We start from the raw sequence: 18,967 nt of genomic DNA on the forward strand, positions 1-18,967 counted from the left end.
CCAACGATTGGCTGAATGAGAAGAAGGGGTAAGAAAAAACATAAAAATAAAAAAATAAAAAATAAAGAAAAAGAGAAAATTTAGAAAAATAAATTTTTGAATTGTGAAAAATAAATTAAAACGAAAAGGAAAGTAAAAATAATAATTAAAAAGAAAGAAGATGCGAAGAGAGGAAGAAAGAAAGATGAAGAAAATATTTTCCTCTTCTCAAAAGAAAAAAAAAATCATTTTTGAAGGAGTTTTTTTTATTGGAGGAAAAAAAATTTCTGGATTGGCTAATGATTCGCAAAAAATTAGCCAGTCCAGAAATTTTTTTTCGAAAAGTTATTTTTCGCGAAACAAACGGAGGACGTCATAAATTTGAGTTTTGTTTGATTACAACAATAAGGAGTTACCACATTCTGTTACAACCAAAAGTAAACCATGGTCAATTTGGACTTTTTCTTTTTCAAAATTACGACGGCATAGTTGAAACTAAAATCACAATATCGCAAATTTTCGATTTACAGAGTGGTTCAATGATCTGCCGTAACAAGGAGCAAAGCATTGTATAACCAAATTTATCTTTTATCTTTTAAATTTCTATGGCTCACGAATGTTTATGATATTACATTGCAATCAAGTACAAAGCGGGGTTGGACCAAAAAAAAAAAAAAGTACAAAGCGTGGTAATTTTTGTTTTATCTAATCATGACAGTTACAAATGTTTAGGATGGTTTGTCATGACAAGAAGAATACTTTGTAAATTCGGACATATTATAATTACGATAGATTACAAAGAGTCACGACATTTCGTTATAGCCAAGAGCAAAGCATCATAAATTTTGGATTGTTATAAATTTGACAATTTACAAATTGATTTGCCCTGAAGGACAAGACCTCCTAATTTTGTATGTTTTTGTAACGACTCGATCCGATGAGTATAGGAAGTGATCGTCGAGGTTAGTGGGTATGGACAAGAAGCGGCTCCTAGCAAGCTTCTAAGATGACAAAGGGGGTAGGAATGAACCGAACTGTACACCGAATCGAACTGTGCATCAAATAGAAAGAGAACGATTTTGAATATATATATATATATATATATATATATATATAAATAATTTTTAAAACATCTTTAAATTTGACTTTTATTGTGTTAGACATCCATTTTCTAGTGGTCGGACTTGCATTTGCTAGTGCGTAAAACATTGTGAGTTTCACTTTGAATGTTTCGAATAAGGGTGAGCAAAAAAATCATGATCCACCTAAATCAGACTGTACCTAACCAGCTCATTTTGAATGCTAACGAGCGGGTACGGTCTTGTTCTCGATTTCAATTTTCTGAAACCTACGGGTACCAATTCAATTCTCAATTTTAGGTGAGAACCATCCAACCAACTCAATCGGACCGGTCCTTTTATAAAATACAAATGTATATTCTTTTAATTTGAGTGCATAACTTTGGATATGCCTTAATTCATGAAGTATTGAACATAGAAAAATTGCAGTTACACAACGAGAATGTGACATGTTGGTTTAGGCTTGGCTAGATAGCTGCACTAAAGTGGATTTGTGCCTTTTGAAATAACTTTTGCAAATATTGAAATGCTTCCTTGCATATTGAAATTTTTTTATTTGGCAATGGTACTAAGGGGGTGCATGACAACCACTCTACTTCTCTATTCTTATTCCAAACTTATTTCTAGAACAAGTTTGGAACAGAAACTCGTTTAGTAACGTAATTCTATTTTTCTATTTTTTAAACAAAAATTTGTTCCATAAATAGATTTGGAAGGGAAATTAGAAGCAAAAAATTTTAGCTTCTCGGAGAAATAGAAATCATAAATAATAACCCCTCACTTTTTCTCAGATACTTACCGTTGCCGAATGCCACCCGCCCTCGCCTCCCCACCGGTCGTTGCCACCCACCACCGGCCTCCGCCACCCATCGTTGGCCGCCGCCGACCACCGCCTACCGCAAACCACCGCCCACCGCCATCCTCCGCTGGATGCCTCAACCATCGCTAGTAGCTATCGACCTTTGCCGGCCACCGCTAACCACTGTCCTTGATCGCCAACCTCCGTTGGCAACCAATCATCCCCCCCCACCTCACTTGCCTTCGACCTCCGCCGACTACCTCCACTCTCGGACGTGACCATCCCCCCCCGCCGCCACCAACCACTACCCACCACCGACCTTCGTCGCCACAAACCACTGTCCTCGGTTGCCCACCGCAACTGCCGTTGACTACCACCTGCCTCGCCATTGCCCCCTACCTCATTGCCAACCCCGTCGACCATCGCTTGCCGCCAACCACCGCCCACCACCACCCTTTGTTGGTTACCGTAACCATCGCCGACCATCACCCCTTGAGACCTTCACCGTTTTGCCGCCCGCCACGCTTGCCACCGGAGTAAAAAATAAATAATAATTTTTTATTTTTGAATAGTAATTAATAATTTCTAGAAGTAGAAGTTTTCAACTGTTATCAAACGAATTTATATTTCAAGATTAGAAATTTTATGTCGTTATCAAACATAGTTTTTTGCTTAAAAACTCATCCAAAAACAGAAATAGAAAAATTCATTTCTAGCCAGAAATCTATTTTTGAAACATAATGGTTATCATACACCCCCTCAATCATTATCCCCATCGTTATCTTGCATATTGAAAATTTTCCTCCTTCAACCGCTAGGGACTCGTTCCCTTTTCTTTTTTAATTGCTATTAGTGCTCGATAGGACCGTGCACGGGATCTAACAAAAAATCGGATCGGACCGATGGTTCGATTCTCGGGTGAATCCATGGAACAAGCGGGAGGTTCGCAGTTTGCATTTTGCGAAACCGGTCCCTAGCGAGCGGTTTTTGGTTCTAAGGTGAGAACCAACCATCTTGGAACCGATCACCCCTAGTTTTGAACATCCAAGACTTGTGTGAAAATGCGCAACCGATTACAACTAGCTCAAAATTCAACGGTTAGGATTTTGTTATCTCAATCTAATGGCTAACATTTCTAGAATGCAATAAAATATTATACCCGAGATATTTCTAGCAGCAAGGCCTCAAAATTTTTTAGTCTCTTTGTAAATTGAGTAATTTAAAAAATATCTCATTCAAAATAATCATTTATATAACTTATGAATGCAAAACGATCGAAAATTTCATCATCTATGAAAATGATTAGACATAAATTATTGTGGATAATTAAGAGATTTTTATCGACTAATTATTTTAAGTAATATCGATAATTATTTTTAAGAAAATATATTTCAAATCATTTATTTTTTGAAAAACAAATGGAGAAACAGTTCCGTTTATTTTACCAAAAACATTTTTCTCATTTTTTGGTATTTGGATCGTTTAAGAAAGTAAGTCAACATAAAATCTATGCTTAAATTTAAGAAAATGAATATATCCTTGAAAATAAAAAAATATTTTCCAAAATATGGCTAGATTATGAAGTTTGGACCAAGAACTATGAACTTGAGCATAGAAAGCCCAACACTAGTTCTCGAGTCCCCGATGCTAGCGCCCGGATCCATCGAGGCTTAGCTTGAGGTCGGTGTTGGTGATCAATAAACCGGCACTCGGGCCCGGGTCCACAAAGTTGAGGTGGGAACTCGGCACCCATGCCTATCTCCTTGGCACTCGTAAGCAAGTCAAGAAAGGCCAGGCTGGGGCCTCGAGTGCTTAGTCTTGGGTCCTCGATGTTCGAGCTCGAGCCCAATTCCATCATGGCTAAGGAGCAGGACCCCAGCCCCTATGTCAAGCCCATCGAGGTTGTGCTCAAGTCCCTAGCGTCCCAGTTTGTGTCCATCGGAGCCAAGCTTGGGACGCGGTGCTCATGCAAGGGTTGCCGACGCCTAAGCCCGGATCCACCAAGGCCGGGCTCGGTACCCAAGTCCCCGTGCCTGGATGCCTTGAGCTCAAGCCTAGATCCATTGAGGCTACGGTTCAGAACCCCGTTGCTAAGGCTAGGGCACAGGCAATGGGGTATCAAGCTCAAGTCGAGATACTAGGGTCCAAGGCCTGGTCGTCGAGAACCCGAGCATGAGTGCTAGCATCCTTGCCCCAACATTGATGGACTAGGGCTTGATTGTCGAGGACTCAAGCTTGAGCACTAAGTCCCAAGCTAGTCTTTGTGGCCCTAGGTACTGAGGTCACGTAATTAGCTTTTGTGGACTAGGTCCCAAGTGCCAAGAATCAACGCACGAGCGCTGGAGACATGGCCATAAGCACCAAGGCCTCGGGCCTACCTCTATGGACTTGGTATCAGAGCTTGTGCTCTTGCTCGGGACCTAAGTGCCCATGCCTAAGTCCACGACGCCCAGGTCGAGGTTCATAGAGGTTGGATCTCATATCTTGGTGCCTGTGTTTGGATCCTCAACTGTCCATGCACAAGTTATTAATGCCCAATAGTTTAATGTATTTAGGATAATCAAATCAAATTTGTATTTCCGAATGAAGATAAATATTTTTAGTTTTTTTTTCATGTTTTAGGCAAAATATAAAAAATTATTGTCATTTTTCTGGAAATTTTATTTTTCAATAATTTAATATTTTTATGAAATAAACGGAATCTTAATTTTTTTTTCTCATAGTATGAGAATAGTTTTTCTCTTTTCCCTCTTGGCCTTTTTTCCTTTATTTTTTTGGTTCAATATAAAATATACAAAAAAAACCCTCCAACTTTTACTTTTGTCTCAAGTCTATCCAAAATTTTTACTTATGTTCAAATTCTACCGGGCTAGTATAAAATTTTTTTACAATTTTAGCATATGTCCCAATTATATCCATTTTTTTTTGTTCGATAAAAAACCTTCAATTTTTACTTTTATTTCAATTCTACCACCATTAGCCCTCTATCAATAATTACCATTAATTAATCATACATGGCATTTTCACATCGTTAATGAATTATACCTTAGCAAAGTTGACATAAAAAAATACTCAAATTTCTCTTTTGTTGTTTGCTTCCCTATATGTTGTCGAGAGATACAAAGTCACTCAAGACGGTGCTATTCGTATTCTTTTCGTTACTTAACAGCCCAAAGAATGGCAAGACATAGAGATATTTGGACTAAGGATCTAAAATTTAGCATATGTCCCAATTATATCCAAAACTTTTTTTATCTCATAAAAAAACTGTAATTTTTACTTTCATCCAAATTCTACCACTGTTAGCCTCCATCCATAATCACCATTAGTTAATCTTACGTTGTATTTCCATGTCGTTAATGAATTACACCTTAGTAGAGTTGATATGAAAAAACCCTCGAACTTTTCTTCTGTTGTTTGCTTCCCTACATATTGCTGGGAAATACAGAGTTACTATGACAACGGTTTTCGTACTCTTTTCGGCACTCAACAGCCTAAAAAATTGCTAAATATGGAGATCTTTGGACGAATAATCTAAAATCTTGTCATTCTTAAAACCTAGTATTTATAAATTTTGAAGATTAGTTAGTAAGTTCGAAGAGAAAATTCGAGCTAATTAGCTAACAATGATTTTGGATGGAAGGTTGACGGTGGTAGAATTGTGATAAAAGTAAGGATTTTTCTTGAGACAACAAAAGTTTCGGATATAATTGGGATAGATGCTAAAGAAGTTAAGGATTTTTCTTGGTATTAGATCGGCATAATTGATACAAAAGTAAAAGTTGAGGGATTTTTTATAGAATAAAATTTTAAATATAATTTTCATAAATATTAAAATTAGAGTTTTTTTTTTTTTGGTATTAGGCCCTTGTTTCTCTCAATTCTTAAATCGTACGACTCAATTGGACCCTACTATAGTTCTTTGTAGAATGATGCAAACCAAAGTACGAATTGGATAAAGAATCCGGTCAACAGTGACTGAGCATGTTTGATTCAGGCTAGTTTGGTCCTTTTGGACCGAACGGCCACGCTCGTGGCCACTTTTGAAGATCTGGCCCCTACCCTTGTCTTTACTTTACCTTGGCTTCAAAGTCTTCCTTCCTTCACCATCTCCACTTCTTCTGCTGCTGCTTCTTCTTCTTCTTCTTCTTCATCACCTACTTCAGCATCACACCCTCCCAACACCCACTTGCGCACAGCTCAAGCTCAAAGCTTTTTCACTCGCTCGACAATGGCGGCTCACACGTCACACCCCAACCCACGACTCCCACTCCGGAGCCTCAACCCGCCGAGCAAGCACAAGCCCACCAATTCCTCCCCATTCTCGCTCTCCCGCTTCCTCTTCAAGGCTCTCTTCCTCGTCTTCCTCCTCCTCGCCGTCCCTCTCTTCCCTTCTCAAGCTCCCGCCTTTCTCGACCACCGGGTCTTCACCGAGTTCTGGGAGCTCCTCCACCTCCTCTTCATCGGCGTCGCCGTGTCGTACGGCCTGTTCAGCCGCAGGAACCTGGACGGCGACGACGAGCCCGAGAATGCCGAGAGGCACGCATCGTGGAGCGCGTCGCGCGTGCGCGATTTCTTGCCCATTTTCGAAGACGGGTATGAGTTCTCCTGCGGGTCCGACGGGAAGATTCAGAGACCGGTGCAGGATGCGTGGAAATGCGACTCTGCGCACTACTCTCAAGGTGAGTCCGAGATTGCTTTCAGTGACGAATGTGATTTTGCTAATGAGAAACAGATAAACGTTAGATCTTTGAGCTCTGAGAATGGTGGTAATGTGGTTAGTAGCTGGAGTTCTCAGTGTTTTCAGTGTGAGCCCATGGTTGTGGTGGCTCAGCCAAACTTTAATCTTGGTGATGAATATTGCAAGCCCTTGGGATTGCCTGTTAGGAGTCTGAGATCACGAACTGGGGAGGGTAGTAGGCGAAAATCGAGAAATGGAGGTGGATCTGGTCCTGTTTCTGGTTCAGGGCACTCTTCAATTAGCTTCGATAGCCGTATCAATGGGGATTTTGGTGAAGTGGGTCCGGTTAATTTGGAGAAGAAGTTTGAGGGAACTGTGCCTGTCCCTTCGGATTCGTCAATACCGTGGCGGTCGAGGTCCGGGAGGACGGAGGTCAGAGATAGTTTTGGTAATGTTGGGAAGAACCTACATGCGAGGCATATCTCAGTTGAGGAGTCTCAGTCTAGGCATCACAGATCAAGGTCTTTAAGATCCAACGGGTCTTTAACTTCGCATACAGGTTCAGTGTCATCTTCCCCTTCACCTGACAAGCTCTCCTCACATTCCGCTTCTTTGGACTTGCCAAAAATGGAGGACCCTTGGAACAAGGAGGACCGATTCTGTTCTTCACTTGCCGCTGCGCCACTTGATGCTTACGGTTCACTGGATGTGTCTGGCCATGAGAAGGGCATGGGGAGAAACTTGACAGATAAAGATGGTTATGGTGAAGATGTAATACGTGGTTCGCCTGACATCAAAAGCACATTCTATTCATCTTCGATGAACAGGAAAGCTTCACCAGACATGTCGCATTCTCAGAAATACGAGAAGATTCTGCCCGAAAACTTAAATGATGAGCGGATGGATTTAAGCGAGAAGAGAAGTCAGAAATGTTCGAGTGATAAACTTCCAGCTCGTGGATCTCATTCCCGTAGCTATACTAGTATTGAAAAGTTAAATGATGAGCGGATGGATTTGAGCGAGAAGAAAATCGGGAATTCTCGGGTGATAAACTTCCGCCACGTGGATCTCATTCCCGTAGCTATACTAGTATTGAAAAATTCAATGATGAGCAGATGGATTTCAGTAAGAAGAGATATGAGGAATTCTTGGGTGGTAACCTTCCACCACTCGGATCTCATTCTCGTAGCTATACTGCTATCAAAAAGTTAAACGGCGAGCAGATGGATTTGGGCGAGAAGAGTAGTCAGGAATTCTCGGGTGGTAAACTTCCGCCGCGTGGATCTCATTCTCGTAGCTATACCACTATAGATCCTTTTCTTGATGGGGATGGCCAGAGAAAACTGATGGGTGATTATGAGGACCTGGGGCAGATCAGCAGAGAGAATTTATCACATAGAAGAGGGTTGCCTCAGGGTTCTTTGAAGTTAGATGTCAAACCGCGTGACAAGAACATCAAAGGTATGCTGAGAGGAAAATCAGTCAGAACATTCAGAGCGAGCAGACGCACAGAAACAGTTGATAAATTTGAAGAGAACTGTCGAAATTTCATAGACGACAAGGTGGGAATGATGCATGAAAAGTCAGACCAGTTTCATCTGACAAAGGAAGGAAACAAAACTGAAGGTTCTCATAGCTGCTTCGGTAGCGCAGGGGAACCAAGTCTGGGAAATTCCAGTCCTGTCCTGCAGCAAGGGTTTGCTGATTGTGCAAATGGCGAAAACAATCATTGTGAGAACAAACGGGCGAACTCTGGAGAGGAGTGGATGGCTGAGGCTGAAAATCCCCGAAGGACCTCGGATGAAGAAGCCGTGTCTGGTTCTTTCAGTGACATGGGAACTGAAGCTAATGAGGTCGATAAGAAGGCCGGGGAATTCATTGCCAAGTTCAGGGAACAGATTAGGCTTCAAAAGATGGCATCCATCGATGGATCGGTCAGCATAGACATCAGCGAAGACGATTATAGGTAAAGATTAAAAATTTGTACTGCTACGGAAGTTAATCTAACCAGGTGCATATGCATTTCATAGCGATCTCCCCAACATTTTTTTTGCCTTGTTTCACATGCTTCATTGCCATTTCTTTTGCCGACCGGGTGTAGTGCCTGTGATTTGAACCATATTGGTCCGTCTATATAGAAGTAGATACGTTCCTATTCTTAGGTATGCTTCTTGCAATCGTCTCCGTTCTGAATCAGCTGTATTAAGCGCGGAACTGGCCAGAGTTCTTTAGTTAACTTGCAAGTCTGAGAGCCGGAATCCTTCCGGTCCACAACCACGGTCCTCAGCTCATCTACTACAATTTACGTTCGACGCCTTGTGAAAGATCCGTCGGCACAAGAACTTCGCCAAAACCTGCAGAATGTTTCCTCCCCCTCTCATTTGATGGTCTACCTAGATCTTACTTGCGAATGATCTCCTCACCCATGTTCTTGTCTGTCTCTTTTCGCTAATCAGCATTTCTTCGGTAAAGCTCAGGTCAAGTGATTAGCCGAGCTGTAAGGTGAACGGGTCATTGCGCTTGCGCCTCAAGAATGTAAGAAAAAATCCCCACAAAAGACAGGTTCGAAAGAGTATCATCGTGACCGAGGATCAGTTATTTCCGAGGACTCCATTAATGGTAAATTCAAGTTCTGGACGGACTTCTGGTATGACGAGTATGAACATGGCCTCGACAAGTTGGAAGACAACTCTCGATCCATCGTTCTTGCCATGAAACAAGCAAAAGCTTCAAACGCTGTACTCGATCCCCGGTGATTCCACCGACGTGTAGGAATTGAAAGGGACATGTTGGGGACAAGTTTCTCATGAAGTTGGACTTTTGTGAATTAAAAATCATCTCTTTTCTAGCTTGACATTTGACTAAATCCATCCATCCACACGAATTTTTCAGTAACTAATGCCATGGATTGGATATCCAACCACCCGCCCGTATTGTTGGCCTCCTGTTGATCTCTGCTTCTTGTCCTCACAATCTCCTCGAATCAACAATTTATCCGATCAATTTATTCGTGCGAATTCAATTTATCCGATCAATTTTAGTCGGAAATCGCCGACATGGACGTCAGTCGTTCCACGTGGCATAGTCGGTATTGATGTGGTTAAATTTTAACTGTATGTTACTATATTGTGTGATTATTTATTTATTTTTCTTTTTGTTTTTTTTTTTTTTCCACTCCCTTCTTCTTCCTCTAGCTAGTTGCTATGCCTTGGCGACCAGCCAAAGGTGAGGGTAATTAAAAGAGCGAGGCTTGACCTTGCCCTCTCCACTAGCCGGCGAGGACGACCTCATCAGCCCTTGCCTCCGGTTGTCTGCCGCGGTCCCCCTACTGGCTGGACAAAGAAGGAAGAGAATTAAAAAAACAAGGGAAAGGGAAAGGGAAAGGGAAAGAGAATTAGAGGAATAAAAAATAATTTCAAAAAATGTTGAAGTATTATTAAAATTGTCCACGGCAACATGGGTCGAGTCACATAAGACGTTCAACGTCCATGTCCGTGATTTTTTAATTGGTTTGACACCAATGCAAAAAGTTTATGACTTAATTGACACAAAAAAAGATTTATGACTGAATTGCCACAATCGCAATACATTTATTACTTTTTTCTTTATCATTTTCCCCTTCATTTAGTTTCAAATACTACTAACTCTAGTTTATCTTTAGAAGATTTTGTTTGAGTTATCTCATTAACCCATCACCATCATGCAACGTAAGATCTTGCATCTTCAAAACTGAACATTTTCATGAAAATAAAAACATACCCGAATGCGTAGATTACTTCTAAATCATTAATCTATTCCTAGATTCTCGGGCTTGTTTCGGTTCGGTGAATGCTCTCTTTATCCAATGAGCGGTTGAACCTTCGACGTCGCTTCCCCTTTCTCTTGTATCGATGCTGTGTGCCGATTACTTAGTGTCGCCGATTCTATCATTTATTCAATCATCGGCCACAATCTACACTCCTATGCCAACGTGTGTTTTAGGCGTATTGGACTCTCGTGTCGATGACGCTCCAGGGGCCTTCCTGCCTGCTTAGGCCCAGACCGATTTTGCCCTAATAAGCGGGCCAATTTGATGATATAATCTTGTGATTTGGCTAGATCTTTCAACGGACTTTCCCAATGATTTTTGGTATTTTTTCCCACAAAGCACAATGCCTGTCATTTTCGTAAATCAAAATGTCCCGACCATATTAGCGGACTGGACAGCTAGATTTTGGCAAAAAAAGACAAGAAAAAAAAAAAATTGGACAGCCGGATTATAAGGTAGGTAAAAACTAAAAACCTTGAAAAATATCAAAAAGAGAGATGAATTAATTTCACAACACTACCTACCGCCATTGCCTTCATTGTGGAGGATTTTATTTTCCCCCAAAATACATTCTATTTTTTTTTAATTAACTAAATTACACCTAACATATAAGTATTTTCCGAATTAAGCTCGCCCTTATTAAGCAAACCCGTCCCAATATAGTAGTACTAATACGGGTTTCTTGTTTTTTTTTTTCCGGAAATGAATATGATTAATTTAAAAGAAGAAAAAAGGAAAATTAATTGGTGCCAGCTTTCATTAGGCTCAAATCACCTACCAACTCCCCAGTAGTCTTCTCAAATCTCCATCCTAGAAAATTTGTTCGGTACGAGGGCCTTGTCCATTGCTCTTCCTCGCTCTTCACTCCTTTCTCATCGCACTGTCGGCATCAAAGGTTTGTCAATGGACCCTCTCTCTAATCCTGTGAATTTTGTGTTTAAATCTCCAAGTGTGTGGCGATGAGGTTGCGTCGACTCACGCCGTGCGTGCTAAAAATTTGATGTTTTTTCCTGTGTTTGAAACAAAGAGAGTGGTAAAGAAATGGAACCCAGATCGACGCGTCGGTGCCCCCAAAACTTTTTGAAAGAATTACCATCTTTTTAAATACTTATGATGACCTGAAGTTATTCGTCCGTTCTTTTCTTAATTTTCAAAGTGATTAGGGCTTAATTCGAGGCTGGCGAGGTGAGCTTTTCGGTTAAAAAAAAGGGTTGCTCACACCAATTGTAATTTCTGACTTTATGTTGAATATTTTTACAGGACGATTTGTAATTTGCCAATGCTTGCAATACCTTCTTTTGTTTAAGGTTAAAAAAAAGGGAAAACTTTTGCTTCATCCATATTAGCACCCTTTGATGAAATTAAGCATAGTTTTCTTTTGGCGTATCCTCTTTCATACTATATAAACGGAATTTAGAGGGAGATAAGATATTCAATTATATAGAGGATGGAGAATTTCTTGTTCGAGAGCGACTATGAGATTTATAGTTATACTCGGTCATTTGGTAATCGAAGCATGTGCACGGAAAAAATGATAGTAATTAGTCGAGTCGAAAGAATCGGAGCCTCGAGAAAAAAATATCATAAGAAATTAGCAAATAGAAGGAGGGGCCCACAACAATTAATTTTCCAATGCTTGCGCAGCAAGTCAATAAATAAAACGTTTTGAAAAAATTAACAAAAAATTGTGGGGAATGAGAAACTTAAAATTAAAACCCCCAAAAATCCTCTCCAAAATCTTGGTCGTCCGTACCGCGATTGATGATGCCTCCTCACTCTCGTGCGCTCCATACGACAACAGCAGCTCGACCAATCAGATTCGGCCACGTAGAGCCAGTTTTGATGGCATATTATAAAATTCCTGCACCGCCAACTCAGAGCGCGACGCTATTTGACTCTCTCTCTCTCTCTCTCCTCTCTGTCGCTCTCTGCTTTCGCTCGTTGAATGCTGACGAATTGTGTGATACGCCGAGCTCATCTAGCGCAGAGATTCGAAGGAGACGACCATGGCTTGCCTGAGTACTCCCTCTTCCTCCCCTTTTCACTCCGTTCTAGGGTTTCGGTGTTTTGGTTGCTTCCGTTTTGGTTTTTTTTTTTTTGGGGGGGTTTCTTCGGATTGGGTGGTGCCCTGCTGTTCTGTTCCCGTTGATGCTTTACGCTTTGCTTGTTTTGGGTTTTTTTCCCTGCGATTTTTTTGAATGTGGGCGATATCTGTTTGCAGGAATGATGGGTTTTTATTTTTTATTTTTTTTTCGGGGAAGGGCAAGAAATTGCTTGCGCAAGAAACATCCCCGTAGGGATGATGCTGTGAATGAGCGTCGCGGTTCTTTATCAATCCAGCTTCATGGGGTTTCTTTGTTGTAGAGGAGGTAGAATAGGGGTTTAGACTTAGCAGAGCAGTTGCCGCGTGTCTGGTTCTTCAGAGACTCCTCGATCGTGGGGTAATTCGTAAATAGCTGCTGAATTGTGCAGGAACAAGTGAGGGCTTGCTGGAGCAGTTGACTTGACTATGGGCGATATGGGTCCTGACCTAGAAGCTAGGGTCAAATCGGAGACTCCGATGGGCGGACCAGAGGCTGCACTGAATGTACCAGTCGACAAGGAGAATGGAACCATTCCCCAAGATCCTGAAGCTAAGACAATGCGCTGTTTGAGTAACCGCGAGGACAAGGGCTTTGACATGGAGAGTTTGCACGGTGCACAAATGCTTGATGGGGACAGGAATTCCGATGTTGACATAATTGATCGCAAAAATCTGGCTAAAGAAGGCCCATGTGAAGGTGGCCAAGGGGATACGACCGAAAATTCCAGTTCATTTGGTGATTCATCATCTGGCTTTGAGAATAATTTAGCTATGAGTGATGGTGAAGTTGAGTCACAGTATCTTGGTGGCAATATGCCAGGATTACTTTATCCTGAACAGAGTGAACCCTATCCAACAAGGTACTGCGTACCTAATTTTTGAAGGGTCTTGGATACTTCTTGTGATTAGATTCCCTTGTTATATTTGCCCTGATCCTTCACCATTTTCATTAAAATGCAAAAAGTTGACTTTACTTTTCACAGCCCTTCTGGATTTATCATTCGTGCTAGACGAAGATGCTTTATTACCTTTTCCCCTGTACTTGGTTTTACGATAATCGCACCTCAGTCCCAACACCCCTGAAACCCCAGTAGATGCCCTGCACCAAGCTGGTTGTTTGCTTGATGTAACTACTTTCACTGTTTCAAGCTGTTGCTGATATCTGTTTTGTGAATCTGCTACTATTGGGCTTCGGTTGGTTGACATTATAATCTTTATGCAGCAATGTTAGTCTAAATTAGCCGCTCATAGGGTGGATGATCTCCAAGCAAGTTGGCAACATAAACTTGCTCTTGACTTGTTTTACTTGGCTTGGATTTAAGTTCATTTGATGATAAAGGAAACTGATATTATCTGATTGCAGTAATGGAATGGAATATATTGTTGTAGTATTTAATTGAACTTCATATTCATCTTTATTTCCGAGAAGTTAAGATGCCACAAAGGTCTTGCTACCTGAGAATGATGGCTTTGAAACTTTTCGATTCCTTATATCTTGAATAATCTCTCTGGGAAGTAAATTTTCTTGTTAGTGAAGATGGATAGCTCTTTAACTTTTATCTTGATTGATAGACTTTAAACCGAAAGTATAGTAACGATGGAAGGCACGTTGGTGTCTTGTTGTCGATAATCTTTGCCCTCTTACCTAGATCTAGAGGAAGTCTCCCTATCGCGCATCCTGTAGCTGTTGAACAAATTGGTTTCAGGTAGTAGAGCCTGTGGTCCTGTCATTTGAATTGAAGAGGACTAGTTTTTGACAGGAAAAGAATTGCTTGTAAAACTAGGATAAGCTGCCTTAGTGCCACTCCGAGGAAAAGGAGCTCATGTGAATGATCCTTCAAGATAATTATGCTTCTTAAAGTTCATTAATTGTACGTACGTGGCCTACAGAAGATAATTTTTCTCAACCATTCCCATACTGGTAGATTGTTGAATAACAGACAACGATGTGATAATTTGCATGGGGGTTCTGACTGCATCCTGGGTTGTAGATGAATATCTGGAGAATGCTTCTTAGGATAAGGCCTTTGTGCATTTTTTGGTTCTGTGGCTAAACTACAAGTGGCGAGGCAGTTCGTCATATCGTTTATGCTATGTTTGGGAGGAGAGGGAGAGAGAGAGGAAAAGGAGGGGAGAAAATGCACAAAATTTTGAATTTGTCCTCAGCTCCTCATCACAATTCCCATTCTCCACCCAAACTTTCATCCCCAACCCCCGCCGAGTCTCTTTTTATCTTCTCCTTCCCTCCCTTGTCCGTACATAGTATTAGTGTACACCATGTGCTGATTACTTGAATGCATGGTGAGGGATTTTTAACATTCAGGCTGTTGGTAATTCCCTTAATCTATATGAAATAAAAGGTTAGAAAGTAATCGATAGTGACATCTTACATTATTAATTCATAGAAGGAACATAGCGTACGGCTTAGGGTCCAGTTGTTTTCAATTTCAGTGTCTTACTAGTGCATTCGTCTTTATTCTTGTTCCTCTTTCCAGGAAGAAGCTGACGGATCACTGGAGAAGGTTTATACACCCTCTTAAGTGGCGATGTAAATGGGTAGAACTGCGGATTAATGAGTTGAACTCCCAAGCACGAAAGTATGATAGACAACTGGCAGAGTACAACCAAAAGAAGGAATTTAATTTTGAAAGACCAGAATCGCAAGATTTTAATGCAAAGTTCCTTGCATTTTCTGGTCAACTCTCAAGAGAGAAAGTCATGATGAGGAGAAAAAGAAAAAGAGTTGAAGAGACACAGGATATGGCATCATATATGTCACAGCATAACTTGTTCTCCTATTATGGTACTACATTTAAAGCCATTGCCTCATTTGTTTTAATCAAATGACATAAGCTCTGATCTTTCCTTTTGATTGCGCAGATAGAAAGTCGCGTGCTGATCATATTCCTATGGAAATTCGTCGTGGCAATCACGGTGAGGTGTTAAAGCACTTTCTTTTTTATGTCGGTTGAGTCCCAAAGCAATTAATTGCAAGATATCTGGGCACTTTGTCCTTACTTTTTTTTTTTTGGGGGTGGGGTGCTTCATTCTTTAGAATATGAGTGATAGGTTTGTGATCATGTTCTGACTTGGTAGCTGTAAAGCTCTGCTGATAAGGGGGGGAAGGATATGGAAAGGGGTATATATACTTCTGCCCTTTGTAGCACATAATTGTTATTTTGGGATGATTGGGATCTAAGTGATTTTAATTTTTGACTTTTTACTTGTTATAGATTTTGCAACACTTGCATTTTGACTTTTATTTAACACGAAAACTAACCTTTTGAAACATTAAAATGTTGAAAAGTAGAATCATATATATATCTTTTATATTCATACACGGGGAAAGTTGTTCGCAATGAAAAACTCAAGCATGGTTTGCTGAGGGAAAGTCATATGTAGAAGAATAAGTAGCTGATAAGTTGTACCAAAAGAGGCCAAATTTGAGGCTGGATAACCCTTATACAGTTGATGAACTCATCTTTTCCATCTATGGAGATATTCAGAGCTGGTATTTTTCTTCTGTCTTGCCTCCTCACTTGCTCTTCGTCATATAAGATGGAAATTAGGTGGTTGAGGCATGTGCTTGGATCCTTGCCTTTCAAGTTCATCCATTCCCTTTTGGTGGATAGTGAATCTGTGTTATCACTCAATTAATATCCTGTTTCCCTTATTTTAGACTGAACTTTGACTTAGCAGTTCATTTTGATTCCTTACATCAGAACTATTGGTCTAACATGCTAGTAAATCGTATTACGTGAAACCACTACTTTTCTCAAATAATTTCTGTAATTTCGATGACGAATGAATGCTTGGATCTCTCTTGCTTCCAACTTTTTTTTTCTCTTTTGGTTCAGTTACTTTGTCTCACCTTCTAGTAAATGGTCTAGTTTTTTGAGTCTTGTAAATGTGCTTTTATCTTCTACCAGAATATAATCTGCAGTAAATGAGGCATGTCCAAATGTGCACATTTAGTAGGGAGAGAGAAGGTTATAGCTTTCATGTCATCTCACAATGGAAAAACATAAGATAAAGAATGATCTCATTTTCTACAAAAGCAATATCAGCGAACTAGCACGTATAGACAGACTCTAGGTGGTGATATGCACCAGGAGAGGATCTCAATGAAAGTGACCTTAGGAGTTAGGAGAGCCGTGAATTTTTCCATTAAAGAAATTGGGGGCCACAAATATTATACAAGATACCATTGCCTTGTACAAGAATGTATAGGGAAAACCATATATAAGCATGGCCATTTAGTGTTGCTTACCCTATAGGACTTATTCCCTAGGAGCTTTACTAACTATTCTTATTTCTGGAATTTGGTCCTTCGTCTTCAATGGGGAGCAACCTCAATGTCAGTTCTGGAAGTGAAGCTTTTGTTGAAATATGTTACCAGTGACTGTATTCTTATGCACTAATCATTTATCTTCATATATCATACTTAATATCCCAAAAGGAAAAAGAGGACTCTTTTTAGAAAGGCACCAGAGATCACCTCATAGAATGCATAATTTGGCATGAGCTTTCCAATTTGTGGCATTCTAGGTGGCATTCTAGAGATCCAAAGCACTCAATCAACACTTCCAATTATCCTATACGAAATTGTCCTCGTAGATTCATGTGATCACTTTCAATGAGATTCATGTCTAATAAATAAATTTACTCAAAAAGTTCCTGATGAATTAGAAGAGGCATATTCTGACTATAACACATTTCGAACAAGAGATGTTCTGCATTCCGTTTCATCTTGCGTGGCGCATGATCCATACTGCAAATAATGGTTTGTTATCTTGGTGGAAGATTTAAGTGTTTAATTTTTGCTGCATTCAATGAATTATAGCAATGAAATTATGGTTCTAATTTGATGTTATGCTACCTATATTATGGTCTTTAATGGAGTTGCTGCACTGTAATGCCAAATTGACTTGAGGAGTTGGTGTTTGAGATAATTTGCATGGGCTTTTAATATTTCTGTCCTCCAAAAGCTTTCTTATTTGAGTTCTATTTTTTCTGATGAATGTTTCCCTAATGTCTTTTGGGTAGTAGGTGATGGTATTGGTGATTCACTTGATTTTGGAGATGGGGCAAATTCCCTGGAGCAAATACTTGCTAAGATTGAGACAGCAAAGTCTCACATATGCAAGTTGAAAGCCCGAATGGATAAGGTGTTAAACGAAAATCCTGGAAAGTTCTCTTCAGTTAATAGGTTGAGCATGCTACCACCTAAAGATGAGTTCACCAGCTCTGGTAAAAAACAGGCATCTCATCGTGGGAATGGACTTGTTTCTTCTTGTAAATCTGTCTATACCGGCGTCTCTGCAAGTATCTAACGGCAATGTAGACGATATACTTCTGCCTGAAACTGCAAATTCAATACTCGGTGAGGCGATTCCTTTGCCCGATATCATTGAGAGCACAAATCAGACATCTAGAGGGGTTTCTTGTGATAATGTAAGTAACTATAGCTTGTGTTTGCATTAACCTGTGCATTTGTTTCTTATTTCAAAACTCCAAATGAAAAGCCATAACTTTAGTCCTTTCTGATGCAGTTCTTGGATGTTCTTAATTCTCTCAAATTCTGTGGTTGATATGGGTCTGTATTTACTGCATGCTTAATTAGGAGAACTAGTAATGGCAAATAGGAGGAATAATCCTTGTCAAAAGGAATTTAATCATTCTTGTATCTTCTCTCTCTGTCTCTGTTTCTCTCAAATCTATCCACCTCTTCAGTTTGCTTTTTTATTTAACTTTTAAGTCGATTAGCAGAGTACAATTCGTATGTTCTGTTTGGCATCAGTGTTTCTGGTGAAGTGAAATGACTTTCTCTCTGCACTTTCAGACTAAGGAAGAAATTCTGATGAATGAGCAGGCAGTGGAGGAAGAAACATTTGATGTAGAAGAGTTCAGAAATCAGCTCATCATGGAGGAAAAGCCTGAGGAACCATTGGGACTGCATGAAACTGAAACCGACTCTCTGTTTTCGTCTTTGAAATCTGAAACCGACTCTCTTGAAAAAGGATCTAGTTTGAAATCTCCTCCAATTTGCAAGACCTATGTACGTAGCAAACGGAAGAGGCGAAGTCGGCGAGCAGCTATGCAACGATGGAGCCGGAAATCCTCGGGTTAGGTGAGGCTGCAGATAGTTGTAACAGTTGGAGGAGTGTTTGTGAGAGAGAGGAAAGATTATATAGTTTCTGCTTTTGGAAAGGTGAGCTGTATAGATTTGCGTATTCTAATTGTATATTCTCTGTTCATCCTCTCCCTCTTCCCCTATGGATTTTATAGTCTCTGGTGGAACTGGAAACACTTAACTGTTCATTTGGAAGATGGACATGAATCAAATAGGCCTTGTTTTTCTTTACCTGGAGTATCATGTCCTTTCTTTACATTTTCGGGGTTCAAATGGTTGATTGATGCTACGTCTTATAATTTTTGCCATCATTGATGATTTTTTGATGATTCTATGATATGTCTACTTAGTCAAGCTAGCGGTATGTAATCTTCGGACTATCTAAACCTGTTGGAGTCGGTGCAT

At 40.3% G+C, this 18,967-nt stretch overlaps 2 protein-coding genes across 7 annotated transcripts; both read left to right on the top strand.

Annotated features, from left to right (window-relative positions):
* The first annotated feature begins 5,968 nt into the window (after positions 1 to 5,968).
* On the top strand, positions 5,969 to 9,075 carry LOC115726307. 4 transcript variants are annotated; one of them, XM_048275789.1, is made up of 2 exons: positions 5,969 to 7,552; positions 7,768 to 9,075. In XM_048275789.1, exons 1-2 carry the CDS (start codon positions 6,089 to 6,091, stop codon positions 8,506 to 8,508), a joined length of 2,205 nt encoding a protein of 734 aa, XP_048131746.1. In that variant the 5' UTR covers positions 5,969 to 6,088; the 3' UTR covers positions 8,509 to 9,075. The 4 variants fall into 4 exon arrangements, with proteins under 4 accessions (XP_048131746.1, XP_048131745.1, XP_030511978.2 ...); XM_048275788.1 differs by having other exon boundaries at positions 5,969 to 7,546; positions 7,762 to 9,075; XM_030656118.2 differs by having other exon boundaries at positions 5,969 to 7,422; positions 7,746 to 9,075.
* Positions 9,076 to 12,208: 3,133 nt separating this feature from the next.
* LOC115726308 lies at positions 12,209 to 18,793 on the top strand. Of its 3 annotated transcripts, none has more exons than XM_030656120.2 (6): positions 12,209 to 12,365; positions 12,819 to 13,289; positions 14,925 to 15,232; positions 15,310 to 15,363; positions 17,476 to 17,883; positions 18,272 to 18,793. In XM_030656120.2, exons 2-5 carry the CDS (start codon positions 12,856 to 12,858, stop codon positions 17,760 to 17,762), a joined length of 1,083 nt encoding a protein of 360 aa, XP_030511980.2. In that variant the 5' UTR covers positions 12,209 to 12,365; positions 12,819 to 12,855; the 3' UTR covers positions 17,763 to 17,883; positions 18,272 to 18,793. The 3 variants fall into 3 exon arrangements, with proteins under 3 accessions (XP_030511980.2, XP_048131747.1, XP_030511981.2); XM_048275790.1 differs by having other exon boundaries at positions 12,240 to 12,365; positions 12,826 to 13,289; XM_030656121.2 differs by lacking the exon at positions 12,209 to 12,365 and adding an exon at positions 12,602 to 12,715 and having other exon boundaries at positions 17,479 to 17,883.
* Positions 18,794 to 18,967: the final 174 nt, after the last annotated feature.

This window comes from Rhodamnia argentea, chromosome 3, assembly GCF_020921035.1.
Source record: "Rhodamnia argentea isolate NSW1041297 chromosome 3, ASM2092103v1, whole genome shotgun sequence".
Taxonomy (NCBI): Eukaryota; Viridiplantae; Streptophyta; class Magnoliopsida; order Myrtales; family Myrtaceae; genus Rhodamnia; species Rhodamnia argentea.

Bases quoted from the DNA above. Each gene is read 5' to 3' on its own strand.
- LOC115726307 (XM_030656116.2), top strand. From the start codon at position 6,089: ATGGCGGCTCACACGTCACACCCCAACCCACGACTCCCACTCCGGAGC. The intron at 7,465-7,571 runs GAAATGTTCGAG...AGAAGAAAATCG, and splicing joins TTAAGCGAGAAGAGAAGTCA to GGAATTCTCGGGTGATAAAC.
- LOC115726308 (XM_030656120.2), top strand. From the start codon at position 12,856: ATGGGCGATATGGGTCCTGACCTAGAAGCTAGGGTCAAATCGGAGACT. The intron at 15,233-15,309 runs GTACTACATTTA...TTGATTGCGCAG, and splicing joins TAACTTGTTCTCCTATTATG to ATAGAAAGTCGCGTGCTGAT. The intron at 15,364-17,475 runs GTGAGGTGTTAA...TCTTTTGGGTAG, and splicing joins AATTCGTCGTGGCAATCACG to TAGGTGATGGTATTGGTGAT.